Source organism: Aphelocoma coerulescens, chromosome 8 (assembly GCF_041296385.1).
Source record: "Aphelocoma coerulescens isolate FSJ_1873_10779 chromosome 8, UR_Acoe_1.0, whole genome shotgun sequence".
In the NCBI taxonomy this organism is placed as follows: domain Eukaryota; kingdom Metazoa; phylum Chordata; class Aves; order Passeriformes; family Corvidae; genus Aphelocoma; species Aphelocoma coerulescens.
The window spans coordinates 23,761,033-23,785,740 of NC_091022.1; the positions used below are offsets into that span (position 1 = coordinate 23,761,033).

Genomic DNA, 24,708 nt, shown 5'->3' on the forward strand with positions numbered 1-24,708 from the left:
CTCAATGGAAACATATTCATTACCTTTGTGAACCTATGCTTAAGGCAGCCAAGACACATTGAATTAAGTTACCAAGAGTTTAAAAATTCTTAAATGCTTAGGATTTCTACTAAGAAATAGACATACATTTCTAACTTTAAATCAAAAACAAAGCTCCATATCATGATCTCATGGAAAAAAAGCTGGACATAAAGACACATTTATAAACCCCACATATTTAGAAACTATTACCCAGGAAAAGAGAAACCAGACACACTGATAAAGACAGAATTACTGAGTTTACAAGCAACATACTGAAGCCATTTAAACTTTGTGTGAATGAATCTCAGTTTTCAGGCTCTGGAAAATAGATAGATAGAACAGACCTGTAGTGATCCAAATTCCTGGAAAACTTCTGCTTAGCTGTTTTATCAAGCAATAATAAGCCACTTGGTTAAGCCAAGAACTGCTACAAAACATTGTCGGAAAGGATTTTCACTAAAAGATAATACACCCAGCTGCTACCGGGAAATACAATTACCAAGCAAGATTTAACATGGTTTCAATTTCTCAGATTGTCCCAGATGAGATTCCAAGTTCTGTGGATAGGAAGCTGACATGCTGGTCCAGCACAGCTGAGATTATTCCTGTTGGCTAGACACATTGTCTCCAGAGCCAAAATGTGCTTGTAGGTGAACTTCAGCAGAATGTCTTGTCAGCCAAAGGTTACACTTCCTATAAGCATTTCTAGTTGGAAGGAGCTCAAATAAGCCAGTCATCCACAAAACAGACTATTTGCAGATTTAAGGAAGTTTCTTTTCAAGACAGTGTATCTGGCCTTATCAGCAAACACTTCCAAAATCTGGTTGGGAGAGTTTTCCTAGAAGCTGCAAATAGGAAGGATGATACTCGAGTTCACCCAACTAAATACACTGCAGCACATTTCCACCACCTAATGCTTTCTAAATGTCAGCAATCTATACAGCTGTTAGAAATCTCCTTTTATAAACAATCAATCTGGAAAACCTGTCCTCCTAAACAAGACCAAGAGAAGTTTGGATACTTCTTAGCCCCTCACAGCAGTTACACAAACTACTTCCAGTTCACTCAGATGGCAAGGGAGAAAATCCTGGACAGAAAATGGGAGACTAAATACTGTAGCCTCAGTCTGCAATCTTTGCCTTAATTTATCAAGCAAAACTAATATCCAGATCATATAGCCTCTCTGAATATCCAGACACTGAACACATGCTTCCAGTTAAAAGAACTTCACTGGGACACATTCCTGTTCTGTGGATAAACCTGGAGCAGCTACAGTTCAACAAAAGAAATTGATGCCCTCAAAAATTTACTGCTTGTATGAGAAAATGCAGCATTTTGATAACATTAAACAAAAGAAACAAACCAAACACACCAATGCAAAAGTCTGTAGTACAAGCTCAGTAACAGAGACAAAAGGTCAGAAGACATATGCTTATTTCATTGCACTGACTGTTGGAAAAGGAAGAGGGTGACTAAAAGTATCAAGCCTGCATTAAGGTCCTCCTTTATGGTTTAGGCACCATGCTAGATTAAAAACGTATTTTAAGTTTTCTACACTTGCATTTTGATTCTAGACAGAGGTAATGCATTTAATCTATCATTTCTGCAACATATTATACATAACACATACAGCCTCTTCTGCTGCCTTGTACACTGTATTTCTAAAACACTCCTTTTTGATAACCACATTACACAAAGAGAAGCAAAAGCTATTTTCTTTCTTGTTAAAGCACTGTTCAGTACAGGACAAAGGATGCTAAAAGACAAAGTCCATCCTTCTGGCTATTGTAACAAAGTCCATCACAAGCAATTTCACGAATAGGAAGGTTTGAACGGATAAAACTACACACACAAAAAATCCCTGGTATCGTGTTCCTAGGGTGATAGATTTGTCTCAAAGGAGATGAAATAAAATTCTCCTTGAAAGGAGTTCATGGAATATGCACACAGTGTGCTTATTTGTGTGCCTGCACACACAAGAAGGTGGATTTAATCAATGAGTCAATCTGCCTGCACACTCACAGCCAAACACACAGCAATACCTCCAAGTGCTCCCATGAGAACACTTAAGACATGAGCTAAGACTTTCTGTGTACAGAATGTTTTAAATTAAGTCCCCAAGGTACAGATCAAATAAAGAAATACTTTTTCATGCAAACAATAGCGATATTAAAGACTGAAATTCTACCTCAAAATTGAAGATACACTAATTTAAGAGACAGCACAAGAGATGGAGAATCTCTGGTAGCACACCACTTCATTTGTATGAGAAAAACACACCTGTAAGATATTACCAAAAAGAAAAGGTATCAGGTCTCTCAGGCTGCAGCCTGAAGGCTCCCAAGCTCAGGACACGAGGATGGAGATTTGAGTCCTTTCCAGACCTATTTTCGTACTTTGATTTGGGTAAAAACTCATGGCTACAGCAGCACATCAGCATTCAGAGAAGTAGCAAAATGGTAAAACACATTTACAAGCATAAACCAGACCTTTCATAACCATGGTACCTGATCTAACCCAATCCTTGAACAGCACTGCACTTTAAATAGGACACAAGCTAATAAGGAAGTAGATAAATGCTCTAAACCCCTGCTTTTCCTAACCTCAGCAATTACAGTCTTGCCATGTATCAGCTAACCTATATTAAAGTAGCTATAGTAAACATCACATGGTGCAAACCCCAGCCTCAGCTCACTTTTCCACACCTCCTCTCACCATCTGTCTGAGGGAAGATGTGATAAAACCAGCACATCCCACATCCAAGGCAGGAAGAAATGTAGATGAGAGGTAGAAAAGCATTTTAGTTCTCCATGTTTAACTTGTATGCAGGAGAGAGACGGAGACAGGAGATGAGGTTGATGGAAGAAACAGAATAAAACACTTCTTGAACACCATTCGTCTGCTTCTGCCCTGCCCACTCCTAAAATGTCCCTAACCTGGACCCTGGGGAAAAAAACAGCAAACCAAAAAGATAAGCAGCTCTCATACATAGTTTGTTATGAACACCAGACAGTGACTGAACAAAAAGTTACTACATTGTAGTTAAAACCTCCTCTGCCTCTAGAATCACATCTGCTAGCTGAAATAGGAAACAAGGGGAAGGGAAACAAACTCCCAAATCCCCTTATTTTTTACCATCATGCCTGTGTAGCTGCAAGAGCTGGAGTCTTCTATTCTAAAATATCCTTAACAGACTGAAAAAGAAGTTCCATTTTTGCCAAAATAAATCCTCTAATAGAGGGCAGTCTCTCATTTTCTTCATGGAAAACACATTAGAAACTTATTTGACCACTGGAATGTTTATGATCCTACCATGGGGATGGTAGACCTACTGGGGACTTGGTAAGTGAAAACTAAGCTCTTCACTTACATCTCTCTTCTAATCAAGATGGATTTATATAGCTGGCCAAGAGCAGAATTTGAGTGCAGAAATACTGAAATGAGTATGGAGATTTAAAGTTAGGCTTTCACTCCATGGTGAATAAAGCATGTTGCTTTTAAAGCCTTAATACCCAGATCAGTACTTCACCAAGTAAAACTGAAACTCACCAAGAGAAACTGAAACACCTTGACCCAATTCCATCTCCTCAAGATGTACAAAAGTGTCAGTAAGGTAAAAACATAGACCCACCTTTAGGTAATCTCTACTGAGCTAAGGAATGGAAGGAAGTCAACAACAACTACAAACTCACATGCCAGAAAAGTGATCAGAGCCCGGAAAAAATCCTCAAGAGGCATCTGTAACTCTGAAAAGGAGTTGATACACACAGCACAGAAGAAAAAGCAGTTTCAAATAGTCAGCAATATTTATTAGTCACATCAGTGCAATCAATGACAAAAATACCAAATTCTTTGCAATAACATCTTGAAATTAACTGTGGGCACATTGGAATTGACAACTTGTAAAAAGTTGCTATATATTTTAGAGCACTGGCAAAGGGATGGGTTTTTTAATCACCCAAAGGATAATGATGATCCTGGGCTGCCAAACATGCTATGAGAAAGAGAAACTTCTCCCTTCCTTAACACTTAACTATATAAACTACAGAAGCTCTTGGACAAAAACACAGATTCAGTAACAAATTTGAGGTATCAAGATGTCCAAAAACACAACCATGCTCCCAGCTTAAGGAAGTTTTTAGTGCACTAAACTAAATGCCTCATTGATGAATCTGACACTTGCTTTCTAGAACATTAACTTGCTATGTTGCACATGTTGAAATGGTTTGAGAGTGAATTTTGGAGGCTGTGAAGCCAGTATCTACCCAATTTCATAGTTTTACAAGCCATTTGATAGCAGAGCACCTCACAACCCTCAGCTGCTATAACAGCTGCACAACATGATCTCAACATTTCAGCCTGAGAACCCATTACTATCCTTACTGGCTAACAACAGGAAGGAAAGAAACTTGTTCATAGTGTAAGTTAACAGCAGGTAGTCCCAGAGCTCAGAGGAGATGAAGAAGCTCAGAGATATATTACATAAAAATCAGAGAACACCTTCAAGGCATGCGGAGGAGATCCAGTGACTAATCAATAGAGAAGTGAACTTGATGCTGGTGACAAAACACCTTATTCAGTAATATAGAAGAACTTCAAAGGAAAGAAATTAAGTGAAGAAAATATTTAATAGCAAACTGAGATAGCTCATAGCCCCTGGAAAAGTTATATATTAGAACTTCTTGGAAGAGGATGTTCCCTTTAAATACTAATATAAGCTTAGAACTTCCAAAAATAATCCCAGAAAATCTACTGTTGCTGTAGAAGATTTTCCTAAAGACAATACAACTCCAGCTGCTCTTATCTGACAGCACAATGTTGTCAAACAAGCAACACAACCTCTCACCACTTTAAGCACGAATTACTATTAATAGTTATTTTTAATATGTTTCTAAATTGGGAAACAGGTTGTTTTACAAGACTAGTAAAAGCACCAATGATTTACACGTTTATGATAGCTATAGAGATGCTTGCATGTGTGTGTTTATATACAGGTATATACAGACACAGAGGCAGGTAACATTTAAGAGGGGCAAAATCTTCTCCCAGACATAAAGGGATTGGAAACACTGCAGTAAAATTTAGACAAAAACTTAAATGACACATAATTAACACACAAAACCATCAAGTTATCTGCTACACAGAAAAGTAATAGTTTTTACTGCATATTACAATTGAATAAAAGAACAACTAAAACTAAATACTGTTCTCTCATTTGCATTTCCTGTAGGAATATCTTTGCCCCCTGTAACAAGGGGACTTACCTAACCAATAAGAAAAAGGCAGTATTTTTTACGAGAGAGCCTACTTTTTTTGAGGAAGCCTCAAATCAAGCAATTCATAAATCAAATGCAGTTTATTCTTCTAAACAAACTGTGCAAAGATAGACCATTTCTATTTAAGTAATTTATTTCTGATGTATTCACTCATAACTGCTTATTTGAGCACACAAAAAAAAGATTTCTCTGTCAATCCTGGGTAATAACGGGAAGAACAAATGAAATTCCTTTTCTGCTTCATACATAAATCAGTACATTATTGTTCTTCCTTCAGGACCATCTGTGTAACACTGCTGACTTCCAATTATTCATAGGCTCTAGGGCCAGAGGGGACCAGTGCATCACAAATATGATCTCTTTTACATCACAAGACACCTAAATTTCAGCAATTACTCAGGACTAAGCATAATAATTTCTGTTCTCAGCAACACCTCTGTAATTCCATTCAAGAGGGGGCAGGGTTACATTAAGGCGCAACTAAATGCTTTTGGCCTGTCAAGATATCCCTCTCCTACTTTCCCTCATCACAACCCCAATTAAATTCTTCATTTTGAACAGAGCTGTAGAGCTAGATTTTTTTTTTAAAGTAAGATTTACCAAGAACACAAAGTTGATAAAGAAACTGATGAAGCATACTACTGAGTTGATGATTCTGACAATACCACTCTTACTTTGGAAAGTTACTCTTTCCACAAACTGTACTAAAAAAGCAGCTTTATCAGTCCCCAGGGTCATACTCTACTTATCAAAGGATTCAGAAAAAAGGAAATGAGGGGAAAAAACATGGGAGATAGATGTAAGAAACAATTCATGATCCTGAAACCTAAATAATCAGATAGATGATATAATTAAAAAAAAAAAAAAAAAAAAAAAGAACAACAACAAACAGAAGGAGGAGTTGCTTGGAATGCACCTCACCTTGGAGCAGAGAAAACAGGCTAAGAATTGTAATTAGGGACAGCTTACTACAACATTTGAATAAATATATTGTGATAAAACCAACACAGTTTACTACAAGTAAGAATTCTATAAGTTAACAGGTTCTTGAGGTTTTAAGAAAAAGAATAATAGAAAACAGATGTCAATTAAAGGAATGCTCCCTAAAAGTATTTCAAATGCTTCTGACACATGTCCTCATAAATACTGAAGGAAACAAACAGGATAATATTGTTACAAATCAGTTGATGAAGACAGAGGTAAGATTTCAAGGATCAGAAAAGTTGGTTATGAAGGATTTTAGGAATCAGTATTATGCCTGTACTACGTAACAGAATGATGAAGAAAAGGAAATTAAGTAGCAGAGTTCACTGCGTCTCCAAAACTTCAAAAAGAGCTGAGATCAGAAACGGATCCCAGGTGCACAACAGCAGCTTAGGAGAACTGGTCATTTGGTGCACTGTCATCACATCTTTAAATTTCATAATGTTATGGCTTCAGCCAATTATGATAATTGCTTGTCACATCACCATAGAAGAGAAATCAAGACTAAAATGGTTCAAGAAATAAGACACACATTGGAACATTTTGGATTTGCATGCAGTAACCTAATGCAAAGAAAAAATTACCCTTTTCCTTTCCGGAGCATAAAAATTAGATTAGTTCAACTCTAGCGTCTTTTCTTCAGTCCCTCTTATCCCACCTTGCAATACTGCAATAAGAAAATGCTAAAAACTAGGAGGCAGACCTAAGAATAGGAAACAGCTATGGCACTTCACATTATTTAAGATTAGTAACCATAAGTTAGTTGAATAGTGTTAAATCTGCAATAATTTAAATTCACAAAAAGAAGCCAAATTTCACTCTTCACATCACTTTATTGATTCATCAGAAATTTAAAATGTGAGTGCTTGTTTTTCTCTGACATAAGTTACTCATTACTGGCAAACTCCAGATACCAAAATCATGTCCATGTTTGGTTTTTTTCTCTTAAGTCTTTTCTTCTTCCTCCCATTCACCTATTAAATTAGCAACTGATCCTAACACATTCACAAGAGATAAATCTACAACAAAAAATAAATAACAATTGGAAAGAAGAGAGCTTTACTAAAGACAACCTATATAATTCAGAAAAAAGCCAGTGTACCTTAAGATGTTTGGATGTGAGAGTCTATTCATAAGTTGAACCTCTTTCAGCATGTTTGCTCTGTTGCTGTTCAGTGTGTTCATCTTCAAAGCCATTACCTGGTCTGAAGTTCTGTGCCTTACCTATTGGATAGAAGCAAAAGAATGGTAAGGATATGAAAAGAAAGACTGAAGAACCAGTATTGTTGTAGTGCAACACAGAGATCCTTCATGACAAAAGTGATCTGTACACCAGTTTCTGTAATCTTTATCACAGAGATGACTTTCTATAAGCATACTATGCAAATGTGAAATGACATTTTGCTCTTCTCTTGCAACTCACGATGACAGAAAGCTCGAGAAATTGAAAAACCCAACTATCAGCTTCTTAGTACAAGTTAAGGAAGCCATCAGTTTGTCCACAGAGAAGAAGTTTCCCACTCCAAGACCTATGAAATTCATCTTTATTCCACTCATATCCTTTTTTTCCCCCTGCAGTGGTTGCTGTCACTGTTCACAGAATGTGTTATATGTTGCTTACAGCTACAGGGAAGACTTCGGATGTACTCAGTGTTTACTTCTGAAAATAGACAATGATCCAGCTTCCACACTGAGGGGACAGAAAGAATTCCTGCCAACCCCTGCTGCAAAGCAGAGAGGTTCCTGCACACGGGATCACCTCTCCCAGGGTGTCAGTAGTGGCTGCAGAGCGTCAGCAGGAACAAGAGGATTCTCTGGCAACTGTGCAGCACCAGCACCTCATTCAGAGTGACTTTCCCTGGTCAGAAATGCAGGACTGTGGCCATTTTTAACTTGGTACTCAAAGTAGCCCATCTGTCAAGTAGATGTGTGCTACTATTAGAAAGGAGCTGTCACAATAGCATAAGTCTTGCCAACCCTTTGAATTTCCTTGCAGTTGGGCATTCCCACACACGTACTGGTAGTATTCCTGGAAATTATGTTTCCATTTTCTTCCTACATCAGTAGCTGCAGCTCATAAATAGACAACAAATACTTCTCAAAACACTGAATTACCCCCATGGCAAATTCATTCAAGTTTATGGAGATTAGCTTAGGAAAGTCTGTGTTCCAGGAATTTAAGACTCATCAGCTTTCTAATTTAAAACTGAAATCAAGATTATGACATAGGTACATACAAACTACCTACATTTTAAACAATGACAACTTGTCTGTCTTTATTCCAGAAGACTGTTCATTTTTTCCAGTAAGAGGCTCCTTTAGCTGTGATATGTTAATTACAGAAAGAAAACTGAACCCACGATAAGCAGATGCAAGAAGAAAATAGGGTATGGGCTCTGAAGGTAAGGCTGCCTGGTAGCTCTGAGGCAGCAAGTGATACCCATTTTCAAGTTTTATTTGCACACCACTATCTGCAAGAACAAGGGGCATATTTCAACTAAACATTCTCATCTGGACACAAAGCCCATGAATTCAGTACAGGGATGTACTGGGAGGAAAGGGTGTCATGTTTCAGGTGTGTGTCTGGTTTAATGCTTCTAAGTTGCCTCTTCCCGTCCTAGTTTCAAGTATAGGGTAGCACTGGAAACATTACAGGTGAGTGTGGTAAACAAGATCGAGGGACTGAGTAGAAAAATAGCTCTCAGATGCTCTTCCTCCTGCTTCCCCCCTGCTTATGTACATGAGCTCCTCAGATGCCTCACCTACAGTCACCCAGTAATCCCAGTGCAAGAAGGATCAGGGAAAGGGGGTGGAGAAGGATATAGAAATCAGCACTGAGTAGAAACCAACAGCAAGTTCACAAGCATAGGACTCCTCCTTTCCATGGTAATATTGGTTTTAAAATAAAACTGGTCAAACTACAGCTTTAGTGCATTACAACAAGATAATCTAGAATCATTCTCAACACAACCTGTCTTGCCTGTTTGGCATGGTTATTGGTTTTAAGCAGGATGATTGCATGTTAAGTTGATGAGGTTTATTGTTACTTGCCAGGTTTCTTGTGTCAGTTGTGTACTTTCATTAATTTTTAATTTTACGCAGCTTTTGCATACCCAGCCAATTTGAATGAACAAACTAAGTTGGACAGGTCAATGTCTATATACAGACTTTTAAAACATATTTTAGTTATACATTAGTTTTACTAGGAGCAATGCCTTGGGTGAGGGGAAAAAACTTTAAAATGCTTTCACAGACTTATGAATAGAAGACTTCAACAATGTAAATTTAAATTAAGAAAAAAGGACTATGCTTTGAATCTATACACAGCAGCAGCTAAATTAACACATTTCCTCTGAGAGGAAAGTTAGGAATCTTGGGTGTTGTGGTGAAGTAATTTGGGGTTTTCAGGGAACAGGAAAGAATTTGAAGTAACTTAATTCCTACAGTCAGAGATGCTCTCAATAGAACTTCCTCAGAAATGAGCTTTCCACCAACACAGAAGCTTCAAGGTCTGCCAAAAGGGAATGAATAGAGGTAGAAGGTGAGCAGGAACTCAGATGGAATGTGGTCTTAAACAGTATTTTCCCTTCTCATTAACTCTGCCAGCCACCTCTTAATTTCTTGCCCATTTCTATAATTCACTCAGTTTCATGCCAAAATTTCCTGCTCTTCTGCCTCAACTCTGAGGTAAAAGTAGAATTTATCATAGGGCCTTTCTCCTTGTTCAGACTGCTCTTCTTAAGCTAAGGAAACCTCAGAAAAGAAGGTGGGTAACTTTTTGGGTCACCGTGTCTGGTGTGCTTCCTGGATATCCATGTCTGATACGCAACAAGAAGTGGTCAACAACTGCTTCTCAAAGGTCTGACTCTCCACGTCCAGAGAAAATTAAGCTGCTTTTGCAAAGACAAAACTTTTCATCCTCTGTTTTGGGCTATCCTGCAGTCTTTTCAATCTTGATAGACTGAACAAGGTTCAGTCGCAAGGTCAGCATGTTTTTCTTTTGTTTGCTTTAAAAAATCACTTTTCCCATGCTTGGAAATTTCTCAAGTTTCTTACACATAGAGCAGCATATTCTGTCCAATTAACTGGTCTCTAAAACAGTACCCTACATCGCACTATGTTTTGTTTCACTTAAGGAGACACTGTAAGATAACATCAGCAATTTTATTTGAAGTTCTGCCAAGATCTGACACAACAGCAAAATTCCTAATCAAACCAAAGGAGAGATGGGGGAAAAAGGGACTCTTCCTTTCTTGCTAGCTATCCTTTAAGCTAGGAGGAAGAAGCAGAACCGGAGGTGAGAGGACATTTTTTTCAAGAGGACAATACTCAGTATTATGAATAAAATCAAGTAGCAGTTTATAAATTATAGAACACAACGTTAATCACTTGGAATATACCCAAGACTAACCATGTTCTCTCTTCTGAAGCACAACTGGCAAACAGCATTTCTATGGCAAGAACAAATTGACAACAATGAACTGACAGGTTCTGTCTTTAAGGTCTCAGTCAAACTCTGAATCATCAAGGTGGAAGGAGCTGTCAGCTCTGCCCTCCGCCTACTTACCCATCAGTCACACCCTAGACAAAATTAAGGTCTATCCTGGCATCCCTTGCCAAAGCCCTGCCAAGCTATTTAAGTTTTTAATCCTTCATCCCTTTTCAGGCCACCTCTGTGCCATAAAAACATAGAAGTGATATTTCAACCACCTGACCACTCCAGAAGGAAAATGAGTAAATAATTTGGCAATACTGCTGATCCAATTTAACATTTGTTTAAAAGGCAGTTTGCCTCGGGCATATCCCTATATACTCAACATAAACAGGGATTCACTCATGCAATTCAAACCTCTCACTGATGCAACTTGCTGATTGCTGTGAAGCTTTTAAAGCTGTTGACATTATTATTAATTAGGGCCCCTTGCATATCAAACCAAATAAGCTTTCAGCAATGTCTGGATCATGGCGTCTCTGCTTAGAAAGATTCTGACAATCCTACAGCTGCCTTGCACACGCTTCCAGCTCCTCAGTGTGCTTACCTGTGTGTGTGACTCCATCTCCAAGGTCACAGTAACCAGATATTGCCTCCCTGTTTTATTGCTGACAGGCAGTTAAACTGTCCCTTTGCACTCTGATTCTCCCAGGACTAAAGTACTTTGTACCTTGACCTGGCTATGGTTACCTGCGTGGCCTGTCTGCTCACATCAGACCACGTTCTGATCCTTACCCCTTTCTTTAGAAGAAAGTTGGAAGCAGAAGTCATGGATACAGGTAAAGAAATAGCGATGTATTTACAGAATATCTCATAATAGTGATTGAGCAGGGCTCACATTCCAGAGAAGTAGTCACTACATAAAGTTCATGAGGACTATTGTGCAAAAATCGGTGGGTTTAATGTTCAGCTTGCTGCTTAGCTGTAAAGTTTTTTATTATTAAAAAATTAAATATAATTGAGATTATTATTTATTTATTATGTCATACAGGTCTGTCATGGCTCTCTGAAAATCCAAATATTTATATTACTTCCACTTTCTGCTGGACTGAAGGGGAGGTATTTTTAAGCAATAGCTGAAATCTAGCCTGATTTCATCTTTCACAAGGACTTTTTGATCTGTATTCACCATACCTTTCCAGGTGGCCCTGGAAAAAACATCTGAAGAACATTTCCTAATACTGATATTATAAATCTGCCAACACAGCTTTCAGCTGTTCTCCTAGTTTTTCACTGCATTTTCATTATTTTCCAAATCATCATTATAGAGCTGGTAGTATTTAGTCACAGTTCTCTTCCAAAACTTCATTTAACTGCTTTCCAGTTCTTCCTTACCTTCCCCTCTTCTGGCATCCGGCCTCACTGCTTAAATACATTTACAGATCTTTACTTACACAACCTGCTCCATAAAATCATGTTGCTGCTCTAGCACACACAATTTTTGGTTCATTCTTTTACACACCTTGGTCTTCATCTGGCCATTTCACCTTCACCTTTGCTGCCATGTGTCCAAAGCACCATTTTAAAAGCAGTCCCCTCTGGTCCAAATATTTGACCTTCCCTGAGTTTGCGTATCTCTCTTCATCTTCATTTACATGTATTTTCCTTTTGATGACAACAGATGAAGACATTCCCTTAGCTACCATTCTAGGCCATTTGCACTAAATATGTTACACAGTTTAATTCTGACTGACTGAGTTAATAAAGCTTGTGAGGCACAAGAGAGGATAGAAGTAATCACTGTAAAAGAGAAAAGGCTTCATCATAAGAGTGCCTGCTAAATAACAGGGAAAAAGTCTTTCACAGGGAAGCAGACCAGCAATTTGGCTCTGATACAAAACTTCTCTCAAAAACTGACTACTTCCTTGCTGTGACAGCAGAAGAAATCTTAAAAAAAAAAAAATAGGGTCAGCTGTATTTTATCCAAGTCTCACAGTCAAGCCACCAAGTCATCACATTTAGAGGGACATATATTCATGCCTCGAGGATGAATGTGTTAGAAGAACACTTTTAACTCTATGGTTGATTGAAAAGAGCTCCCTTCAGCAAGGAAGACAAACCTGTTCTTCAGTTCAGATCACACTGCTTGTAAGTCTGTAATCTGAAATGTTTTTCTTAACATTAAAATGTACCCACTGTCAGATACATGTATTCATAGTAGTGGTGCCTATGTCAAGTCAAAAATTTCATATCACTAGGAAAATCTGCAACGACAAATAGAAGCTGAAAGAAACACATCAGTCCAAATAATACTAAGCTGCTGTGTCGATGCCAGAGAGTCAGATAGGTTGAGGCTGCTTTCAGAGTAGTAATACTGAATGTTGCTATACTCTAACTTCTTGCAGCAAGAGAGAGACCTGCCAAAGGCAACAAAACTTTGCCAAACAAAACTAGTCAGCATGTGTTACAAGAGCTTTAGCACAGGTTCAGAAGATCTACAGAAACTAGGCACAAAATAAACCCCAAAACCTTTCAAACACCAAACAGTAATTGTGACTCTGCTAATTTCTACTACTAAAAAGAGTTGAGAGAAATACACAGAAAAAGCTGGAGAGTTTACTGTTTTCCCTTTAGTACAAAAGCTCAGTATTAGTAAAACAAAGGTCCTAATTTGATAACTTGAGTAACTTCTAGCATTGCCAATTCGGCAAAGAAATAAGTTCAGTTACTAGAGAATATTCCACATCTACAGTTAAACAAATTCTTCAAATTTTTTTTCCAAATTAAGTGAATTTCTAATTAATAAGACATCAGTACCATTGATACTTTGTAAATCCACTTGTGTGCCAAAAACCCCTCAATTTTTCTTTTGTATTTTGTTTTTCTTCATTGGCCACTGTAATGTAGACCCAGGACCCAAAATAGAGCACCCTTTTATTTTAAACAAACCATTTATTGATAGGAATCTGTGCACATATCTCTGCCATTAACTTGATCTCAATCAAGCCATAAAGGCAAAAAGAGACTACAGTCTTATTTTGAGAGAAAGCACAAATTCATCAGAGGACTATTGTTCCACAGTTTGAGATGAGATATAAACAGGCACAGCCCAGGGTGGGGAAGCTGACTGATTTTAGCCAGTTCAGCAGAACGTAACCATATAAATTTTTCTCTGCAATCCAGGACATGGAACATGGACACTGGGTGAGCACTGTTTTACCACAACCTCAGTAAACAGCTCAGCCATGTACTTTATACCTGAGTAGTACCATAGTCAGGAAAGAAAAAGAAATATTGAGTTTGAAGTACAGAACTGGGAGCTTGTTCTTAATTTCCAATGTTAGCTATCCTCAGCTCACTAAGCAGCCCTGAGCATGCTACTTCTTTTCTTTTCTTACCTCTCTAACTGTTCTATAAAATTGAGGTGGTATTATCTACCTGTCAGAAAACTGGAAGACTGACATCTGCAAATGACTGCTGTAACATCCAAAGATAATACATAATCAGATACTGAATCTGTATTCCTATTTTCCCATTTAATTTTTAATACTTAGGATCAAATATTTCCCATGTTACTAAGGGTTTATCCTGTATGAAAGATAATTATACTTACATAATCTGCAGATGTTTTTGAAGCAAAACAATACTTTGGACTGAATTTTCCTGACACAGAAATTGTATCTTCTATCTTTCACAGTACAAGAACAGTTTGGCACTGAGCACACAATCCCCCCACTACACCAATAAAGTCATCATTGGTATTCAAATACATTTGTTGGGTTTGTTTTCAAAATCTGTATGGGAGCCTTGACATAAAGTTCTGTTTGGGGCAGAAATAGTTTCCTTAGATTCCCTTTATAAATCTTTCAAATAAACATTACTGTGCATGAGTAAGGAAGTCTGTCTCACCTTTCAGAACAGAGCCCACTGACATACAACTATTACTACTATAATCACAGCACTTAGAACTTGACCACAACCACAAATAAAAAGAAAGCAGGAAGAAGCAACATTTTGCTTACTTAAAGATAATTCAGCTTTTATAAATTGATACAGTTAACAACTTTCAGGTTACAGCCAAAACCAAAAATTCCAAGTCATTTCTTGTTATTTAAGCCCTCATGAAGCTGCTCTTCTTGAGAATTAGGTTCCCCTTCTTACACAAGTAGCTAATTTAATTTGCCATACAATTTCTTATGTCTCATCATCTCCTAAAAAGGCCAGGAAACACAAGAATCAGATTTGCAGAACTTAATTGCAGCAGCTCACGTGAAAGTTACAAAGAGACACCAGTGAGTCAGTGTTAGACACATTGTCAGCTCCGGATTAGTTAACAAAGCAACGCTGTCTCGGTATCGATCACTCCAGCGGATGTTTCGGACCTCTGTCCTCCCCTCAACCCCTAATGCCGCCAGACCATCCAACAGAGGGCCCCCACCTTGCAGAGCTGCTGCCAGCACAAAAGGCCCTGCAGCCACCTGAAAGCATTCCCAGGCTGTGCCAAGCACAGCGAGGGGCGACAGCTGCGGCGACTCCCAGACACAGGAAGCACAGGGACGGGAGAACACATTCCTACAGTTTGGATACGGCCTCAGCATCTACTGGGAAGAGGAAGTTCTGGATCACTTGCATACAGAGTACCAACAACTGGAGCAGGAAAGATTAACAGAAGCCCTGCCATACAGCCTTTGGAGTTCCTTTCTCTAATCACTTCCAATGCTGTTAAGGAGCTAAGGAGAAGCGTTCCCTATAGATCTGCAACTGTAAGCATCTCTTTTCTGTTAGTGCCATCAATAATAGTTTTCAGTTCTCATTTTTACATTTCATATTAGGCAGTAACACATATGCATTTGTCTGCATTAACATCACAGACACTCCCCAGGCACAGGCAGTGAAATCCATGACTGAAATATATTTAATTATCCCCTGCTGCCAATACCAGTAAATAAGCATTCAGAGAGGTGCCTCAGAGGTGTCTCACAAAGATTTTAAGTGATGCACTCTTGTTCTCTAGGCACAGTCATGTTCATACTGGACATATGCCAGCACAGTTATTTGAAGAACAGTAAATCAGCACCTGTCTCTCAGTATCAGCTATGAATGAGCTTACACAAATGTGCATGTTTGCCAGCTGGCAAAACACAGAAAATCCCAGAGCTGCCAACCCAGCACATCTCCATCCAGAACAGAAAACTAAACAGATCTCATTTAACCGTGCTTGAGAAATTATTATGGAAAACAAGACAAAAAGCACACAAACATTTCAGTGCCAAGGGAAACTTGCCACCTGTTTTGCCCTGGGAAAACTGCACAATGATACTCAGATTGGCACAACTTTTCCTACAGAAGAAAATCAAAGGCCTAAAGGACTCTGAACTACAGCAATCACTGTACTAAACACAAAATCCAGCCGGGGGTTATCTCCTATTGCAAGGTGCTTGTTACAGTATCAGAGTCTCTTTCTTACTGTTGACAGAATTTGTAAGTGTTCTCTCTATTTGCGAGGACAGCAAAGATTTACCTCGGACATTCCACGTATCAGATGTTCAGCAAGGCTGAGAAGAGGCCAAGTTTCCAAACAGGTGAAATACACATTTCAAAATGGATAATTTTACATCAAACTATGTTCCTTTTTTTTGACTGAGTATTCTTTTAACATTCAAGTTTATTTCAGTGATTTTTGTTCTGGCTTTTTAGTCATCAAACAAATCCTTCATTTTCAGGGTAGTTCTATCACATTTTCTAAATATTTCTTTCTTCAGCAGAGAAGCTGTCTGACCCAAGCAGAGAAAGTGAAACATTGTGTAAGAAGTGTTTCACCCTGTTTTAGTTTGTATTACTCAGTAGAGTTCTAGACTTTACTGTAGTGATGCCAAGCAGGATTGTAGGAAGAAGCATAATGGAAGTATAGTTTTGAAAATTTTCTTAAAGTATTTCAACACCACTACAAAAGACAAGGCTTTCATTAAATCTGCTGCCTGGTGATGGCTTTTGATTTAATCCCAGTGTTTCCTCAGATGATGTTTTAAGATTATTATAACACACATATCTTAAGACTTCTACCCAGAAAATAAATTAATAAATACCAGAACTTGTTTCAGGTAACAAATATTAATTAGCCCTCTGTTCTACCTTGTATTTCAAAGCATTTTCAGTTCTGCTAAAAGTAAGAGTGCTCTACACTTCAAATACATGCAAAGATCATTAAAATTCAGAATTGCCTAAGTGGGGAGGAAGTGTTTTGACCCAAGGGTGCAATCAGTAAAGACTAACAACACAGATGAGATTTTCAATTCCTATATTAATGATCTGTTGGAGTATTGCCTATTTATTACTACTTCTCCCTGTAGCCTATGCCCTATAAAAGCATTTGCTAATTAAGTGACAAGGACTAGGATGACAACAGCTTGGCACCTCAATAGCAAAAACCATTAGCAAGACAACTGCCTGGTTAAGTGGTTACCATACAAATCATCTTAGTAGTTGGAAGAAGGGCTCCAAAAGGCTGATACTTCACACAGTGGAAGAAAAATCAAACTCACAAGAGTTCTACTCTGACTAAGAAAGCACCAGCATCCTCAGGATTTATGCCTCATCTCAAGCCCGAAATGGTGCTTCTTCCTGCTCCTGACAAGAACCAGAATAGAAAGAAACAGATCAGAATCACCTCTCTGATACAACTCCAGAGCTTGAAGGGAAGTTTCAGAGTTATTCTAGCCTCCTTGGCTAGATTACATAATACAGTGACTGTGTTCCCAAACAATTAGTAGTTTAACACTGTAACTTCACAGAAGAGACCTTTGGCCTCCAATACCTTGCTTCTGTCACCTTGAGCAAGGTGAGTTTCCTTCACTAGTCAAAAGGAAAAGATTTTCAGCTTAAAATTCAATCCTATAAAAAATCAGGCCAAAAGACATACATGGACAAGAAGACTTGCTGTCTGTTTTTCTAACTGGCATCTTATCACACAGGGAGGGCAGGGACAAGTCCAATGGCTCTACACTTGAGTGAGGGAAGATATGCCCTGGTCAAATGGGTGCCACTTTTCAGTCACAAAGCATATTCCCTGTGCCTACAAGATCAAATATTTTATCTGCATAACCAAAATGTAGGATAATCCACTTAACTCATTCCCTACTCCTTTTCCACCTAAAAGGATGGCTTCTACCACTATTTGTCATAAGCAGATCTTGAAGGATCTCATTTCACCTGATGTAACTACAGCAGTTTCAAGAGGAAAAAAATACGCACATCAGTTAAAAAAAAAATTCCAATTGTCTAGACCACTGCTTTCCAGAATTGGTGGTCTTAAATTGCTGGAAGCTCTAAATTTCTCAACACTTTGCCAAGCTTAATCAAGAACATTATTAAAAAAATAAAGATGGCCACAAATATCACAAATAAAGCAACAGGAGAGAGAACATTTTTGGTTGGTGAGGCAGGTCCCACAGACAATTTTTTAAAATAAGCACAATTCTTATTACAGCTTGTAGCCATTGGGCTTTATCCTGCCTTTCTCATTACACTGAAGAGCACCTTCAAACAACTATTTCCTTATTGCAAGACTGTTTATGCACTGTAATGACAATTTTTGACAGCAAACACATTAAAACTGAAGTCATCCACTGAATCACTTCTCTAGTAAAACAATTTTTATTGGCTTTTTTGTCCTCATGTGTTAACACCAAGTGTTACATCTCCAACTTCAGAGAAATCAAATATCCAATGTTGAAAAAGTATTTAAAGCCTACAACTTGAAAGTTTCCTACAAATATTTCATAGAATAACTAAAATAAAGTATCTTTTAAGCCTATCAAATAGTACCACAAATATCATGGATACTGTGTGATCTCACTTCTAATGTTTTACAGTGAACTTACGTGTTCAGTCTGATCAGGCTCCTAATTCCAGAGGCAAATAAGATCCTTTTCCAGTGCAAACCTTTCATTAAATGTTCAGAACAACACATGACAAAGTGAGAGAACTTTGAAACTGAAGCCATAAGGACAAAGAAAAAGCATGAGAAAGATTTGAGATTTCCAGTGAAATTTTACATTATCAGTGCTGCTCTCAGAATATTTTTAACCTGAATACGAGAAAATGTGTGTTATACAGAAAGATGTTTTTGTTGTGTTTCAAATTTGTAAATTGACAATGTTACTATTTTGTTCCTTAAGACAAAGTGACAATCATTCTAGATAGAGAAGGCATGAGGAATGCATTTATTGATGATGGAAAGCAATTCTTCCAGATGCTTTCTCAATTCCTCAGTAAATTTGTACCATCCCTTTTCCAGGAGCTTCTGCCCTTCCACCTCAACCAGGTGAAGGGACTAACCATGCACATCATCTTCACAGGAAGTCAGAGCAGCCTGATCTACTGTTGGAGACTTTTCAGTCCAGCGTGGTTATGATGCAACTACTCTCTTGCTCAATAAAATTGATTCTTCAGAGATACTAACTCCTGGGTACCTCCCACTGCAGTCATCTCTACTATTAGCTTTAAACAGTAAGTTAAGGAGTTGTCCACAAAGAATGACATACAAAGCTGCTCTTGCCCTGCAACAAAAGGATTAAGAGCAAGACGACAGGAAGCCTTTTCCCACTCTCCATGCTTTTTGACTCCATAAATCTATAAAGCCAAGAAAAACATAGGTTTAAAGTGAGGCAAGAAGGCCTAGAACACAATAAAAACACCAAACCTTGTTGTTAAGCAAAACTTACAGAAAGCAATTATGCCTACTGGGAAAGAATTAGTTTCCAGGGGGGGAAAAGAAAAAAAAAATCAGTGTGATTATCTTCAGTACAATACTAATGACAAGAGGAGAACTCTTGTTACTGCCTCACAAGTCTGGGGACATGATACACACACAGTGTCAACCAAGCTATGGTTCCAGCAACTCTAAGTCTCATGGACAACACTTACCATAAAGAAAAACAGCTACACACAGTCAGCCTTCCTATCTTCTTCTACACAAACATTCCCCCCAGTTAAGTCACTTCATGGTGATATTAACATCACCTTGAAGAATGTCATGTTGGCCTAAAGTCTGGTGACAAAGAAATGAAACTGTTCATAAGCAAAAGCCAGAGATGTACTGAGTCAAATTTATCTCTTAGTTTGGTATTAACAAAAAAATAAACTTCTTCCTGTTGTCAGTGTTTATGTTGGGAGTTTTGAAATAATAATCAAAAGGGTATGATAGAATTGAGAAAAGTTTGCCTCCAGTTGAAATACCCAGATTCTCCTTGATTTATGCTGACAATTAACCCCTTCCTCCTCAAAAGAATTCAGCAGGGAAGGTACTGGCTTGACAGTTTTGAAGACTGACATCCCATTTATGCAGCAAACAGGCACAGAGAGGAGAGTAAGAACTTGCTTGTAGAGCTCTGGGAGAGTGCTGAGGCCCTGTCCTGCAGGTGGGAGCTCCAAACCAATTCTGTTCTTGGCCATCCTGCAAAGATCAGCAGTAATGCACAGACTCATATTTAGATTTAAAACACACTGAGTTCAAATATTGCAGTGCCTGTTTATCTGATAAAACCCAAGTTAATAAAGATTCCAGTCCAGGAAAGTGCTGTCTGCAAACTCTGAGACACTGTTTCCAACACCTTCTCCAGTGGGATTTTGCTGAGCGTGGGCTGAAAAGTAAGCAGCAGGTCCCTTGCCCTTTTCCCTGTACCTTTTCCATGTCCTTTTTGCAGTCATACTCTCCTTTTAATATGAACTTGCATTCCCTTCCTTGCACGTTCATTTTTATACTACTCAAATATCTGCTTCCCTCATTCCACACACTCGCAGATGTGTTACTCTTCTGACTAAATGCCACAGGAAAATGGAACCCTCTGTCAGTAATGAGTTGCTAGTAGAGTCAATAAGCAAATAGGAAGGACCAGCTGTAGAAACAACTCAAACTGGGAGGTTCTATCTATAGAAGGATCATTCAAAAATAATAAATTACAGCCTGGATACACCAAAGGAGGCTGTAGAATCTTTTATAATTGAAGTTTACAGGACAAACCAAAAGTAGCTGCCAAGAACAGAGCAGAAATACTTATACCTGGCTTACCTAAGGATATTGTAGTATTCTCACAACACCCCTACCTAGATTTACATTAATTGTCAATTTAGGTGATAAGACTGATTAAGCAAAATGTATACATGTTTTGAAATAGCAATATACATACACTTCTGTAAGGCATCTGACTCCATGCCACAACCAACTACCACCAGCTTACAGCCTGGCCTGTGACAGCTGAAGATACACTTGGACATGACAAAGCAGGGTAAGACAGGGGAGTCTCCTCATGGAGCTTCCTGAGGAACCAAGTGAGGGCTCCTCTCACCCAGTATTCTGCATTGCCTTCCTCCTGATGGAAGCTGCCACTCAGAACAATCTGAAACTTCTACGTTTGGAGCATTCAAACCTATACCCTGTTCATGTTATTTCACTAAATAGTGAAGGCTACTTCATATCTTAAATCTATCTGAGCAAAAATCAACATATCCAAATGAAAACTTTCATTACAAACAAGGATTGAAGGCTACAGAACACGAGCTCCACACCCATTAAACATAACTCACTAATGATAGCAACAAGTGATGGGCATTATAAGAGTGTGACACAAAGTTGAAGGATGGTTTTTACATGCCATTGTTGAGAAAACTAGGGCATGGTATTGTTTTTGAGATCTTCAATTCAGAACTGAATTAAAAAACCAGCAAGGGAGGTATACCTGTTCTGTATGTGGTGTCAATATACACTCTAGACAAAGTTCCAGTTACTGGTAAAATTTAAAGACCTCAGATGATGTGGCTGTGTGTAGATGACCCAGTAAATCTTCCAAACCTTAACTGTTTGAGAAGTTCACAATGCCTTTATTTTTTATATATAGAGTTCAACTGTAAGACATAATAGGCAAAGTATAACATGATAGAGATATTCATGCCCACCAAGATACTCTTTTTTTTGGTCAAGTGACCTCTCATAACTTTTGGGTCTGAAATCTCATGAGTTAATCCCTCACTTACTGTACTGTTCAGTTCCTACTCTGCACTGTTATTCCTGTAAGCAAGTCCTGTCAAACCGAGGTCAGAGGCAACAGAAGAAAGTGACATCAAACATTTCTGCACTAGACTCCTCAAGGCCTGCAAAATTACAGACAGAGTGAAATGTTAATCCGAATGGTAATGAAGTCAAAGTACAAAAAACCCCAAACTTCCCACTGAGTCACTTTGGGAAAGCCAGATGAGTAATCTCTCCAATCTCCCACAGTCTAGAACAAGATGTTCCAGAGATCAAGCCCGCCAGCATGACAATGGACCCATGAGACATAATATCACAAATTATAGACTATCTAGTATCATTTATGATTTGTATGTTTAGAGGCAACGGAACTACCAGTTTTACCCAAAGTGTATTACAAGTACATGATAAAAAGAATTATATATGTGTTCTTCACAGTACCTCCGAGCACAGCTCCAGCCCCATTTCTCCTTTCACATTAGACAGTTGGATGCTGCTTATCTTTAAACACCTCAAAGACATTAAATAAATACAAGAAACAGGACCCTAGCCTCAGGTACAAGGTACATATTTGGACAGACACACCTTTCCTGATCAGTCAGCACTTTTGAAACTCAGAGAACATAAATTTGACCACACAAAAAAAGACTAGCAACTAATTGATGAGGACCATCACTCCAGGGTATGCAAACAGGAGGCCTCACAGTACAAGCCCATATAGCACAAATACCCTTTTGCACCCACCACCCATCTTGTTAAGTCATCCAAAAGTATGATGCCCTCTCTTTGTATTTATACTTGGCCTTGCATTCTCGTAGTGCCAGTTTCGTTATGTGTGGAGTCCATACATCATCAAATAGCGCTAACACTTTTCCAGCATTTGTTTCCAAGTCATATCAGCACTAAGATTCACTGTATTCTATTTCTCATATGGCTTCAATGTATCTCTCTAGACATCTTCATAAATAAGTGAGACAAATGTGATCTAAAAGGAAATACTATAAAGTAGCAACGTAAAATCATAATCAAAAAAGTAGCTTGTGGATCACAGGTAAACTTCAAGATTATCAAGACTGAAGGAATCTCTTGAAAATTTTAGAAATGCTTGAATGGGAAGCAATACCAAAAAAAGGTAAATCTGCTGCACAAGTGCAAAACCAAGAAAACCATGTAGCCAGAAGTTCTACAGAAAGGATCTCAAGTTATAGGGGATCATAAACTGAGTGCTTAGCACATGGTGCTGTCAGTAAATATGCTGAAATAGGAGGGCTGATTTTGATCTCAAAATTTTTCTATGGAGGCACCCACACTCAGCTGCTTAGTGTTTCTGTTCTAAAAGGCATTTGTTCTGCACTGTGTCTTGTACATCTTATATTCACCTTTGCCCATCTATCATTAAACAAGCATTTCATTAACTGTTTTTTAAAGTATTACACCCCTTTTTCACTGCTCACATAAATAACCTCCCCAGGTGTACACTCAAGATACAAACTCTACTGACATATTGCTTCCTGGCTGTCCAAAGACTTCATCATTCCTCAACAGTCTAAACCCTCAAACTCCCCAGTGACCAACTGTACAGCAACACAACCTCCCTACAAACAAATGCACAGGACTCCAAATCTGTACAATTCTATATTGGATCAATGACTCCTGTTTTCATGTATACCAAATAACGAACTGCAAAAAGTCCATTTTTAATGCTGGAATGTCACAAGTATTTCCAGTCTCTCTCAAAAGTTCAGCTACAGAATGAGGAGACAACAAGAACACCTGAAGGAAATTTACAGCAACTTGAATATTTAGTATTGACTTTTAACTTGAAGGTAAACTTGAATAGAAGATCATCCTGGATTTTAGTCTGACTGCTGTTACAAAACACACATTTTATAATTAATAGTATCTATTTCCTAATACAATACTTCATTTCAGTACAATGCTTAAATGCCCCCACAATTCCTTACAGCTTCATCAGCCATTACTGGTTTTCCCAACTAGGAGTTTAAGGGTTTGGGATCATGGGCACTGTTCATTTATATAAACAGTCTCTGCCTAGCTTGATCTTAAAAGCAAACCTCAGGGTGCTGCACTTGCCACTGAAATTTAGAACAGGTATTAGTCAGTCAGCTGTTTCAAACTAGATTGCTGGTATTTTGACAAAGTTCAGTTTTTCTAAACTAGTTTCTATAACATCTAGTATCCAGTGAACATGAATTTGAAGTGTTGTAGTGATGGCTCACCAAGTCAAAATGCTAGTTTAATACTCTGTTTGGAATAAACCACAAATTTTAATATATTTATGAATAAATAAGCACTAGAAATGTTAAAAGATCATTCATAGCATATATGACCATTAACATACAGATCTGAGCTGTAACATACTCCTATTCCCAAGTTAAGAGAAAGCAATTTCCATCCACCACAATAGACTATATTTTAAAAGAAAGTTCCACAGAAAAGGATGGAGGGGAAGAAATTGCTGAAAAAAACCTGTCAGTTACACAGCAAAACAAAAATCCAAACCCTCAAACTGTCCAAGCATTTTTTGCTAAAATCACTTGAGTGAACCCAATGTATGACACAAAACAATAGACAAATACATTACTGGAAAAGCTCTGGGGACATGGTGGGTTTTGAGACACCTTTGATGATTTAAAGGGAAAGCTTTGTTGCTCTTGTAAAATTATTTACACAGTAAGTCTAGAACTATCCTGGATTCTTCTCAACTTCAACCATTTACCTGTGAGCCTGCAGATCAAACTGAAATTTAACTGTGTCAAGCCACGAGGCTCTCCTTACTGGAAGCACATCAAGGTTCTCACATGAAATCTGATCATCGGCACAGTAGGATTAATGACAGAGGTGGTCAGGCTGATAAAGCAGCAGAACAGAAACCTGCTTAAATGAGTTTGGAACTGCATCTACGATAAGGTCGTAATGCATTCTCACCCCTTCGCGCCAGAACTGCG

General features: G+C 38.3%; 1 protein-coding gene across 2 annotated transcripts in view; it reads right to left on the reverse strand.

Moving 5' to 3' along the window:
- The window catches only part of TESK2 (testis associated actin remodelling kinase 2), an 80,012-nt gene that overhangs the window by 45,555 nt on the left and 9,749 nt on the right, over window positions 1-24,708 (reverse strand). For both annotated transcript variants that reach the window (XM_069023271.1, XM_069023272.1), the window contains exon 3: window positions 7,384-7,505. In XM_069023271.1, the coding sequence (XP_068879372.1) occupies window positions 7,384-7,505 (122 nt within the window). The remainder of the gene's footprint in view (window positions 1-7,383; window positions 7,506-24,708) is intronic.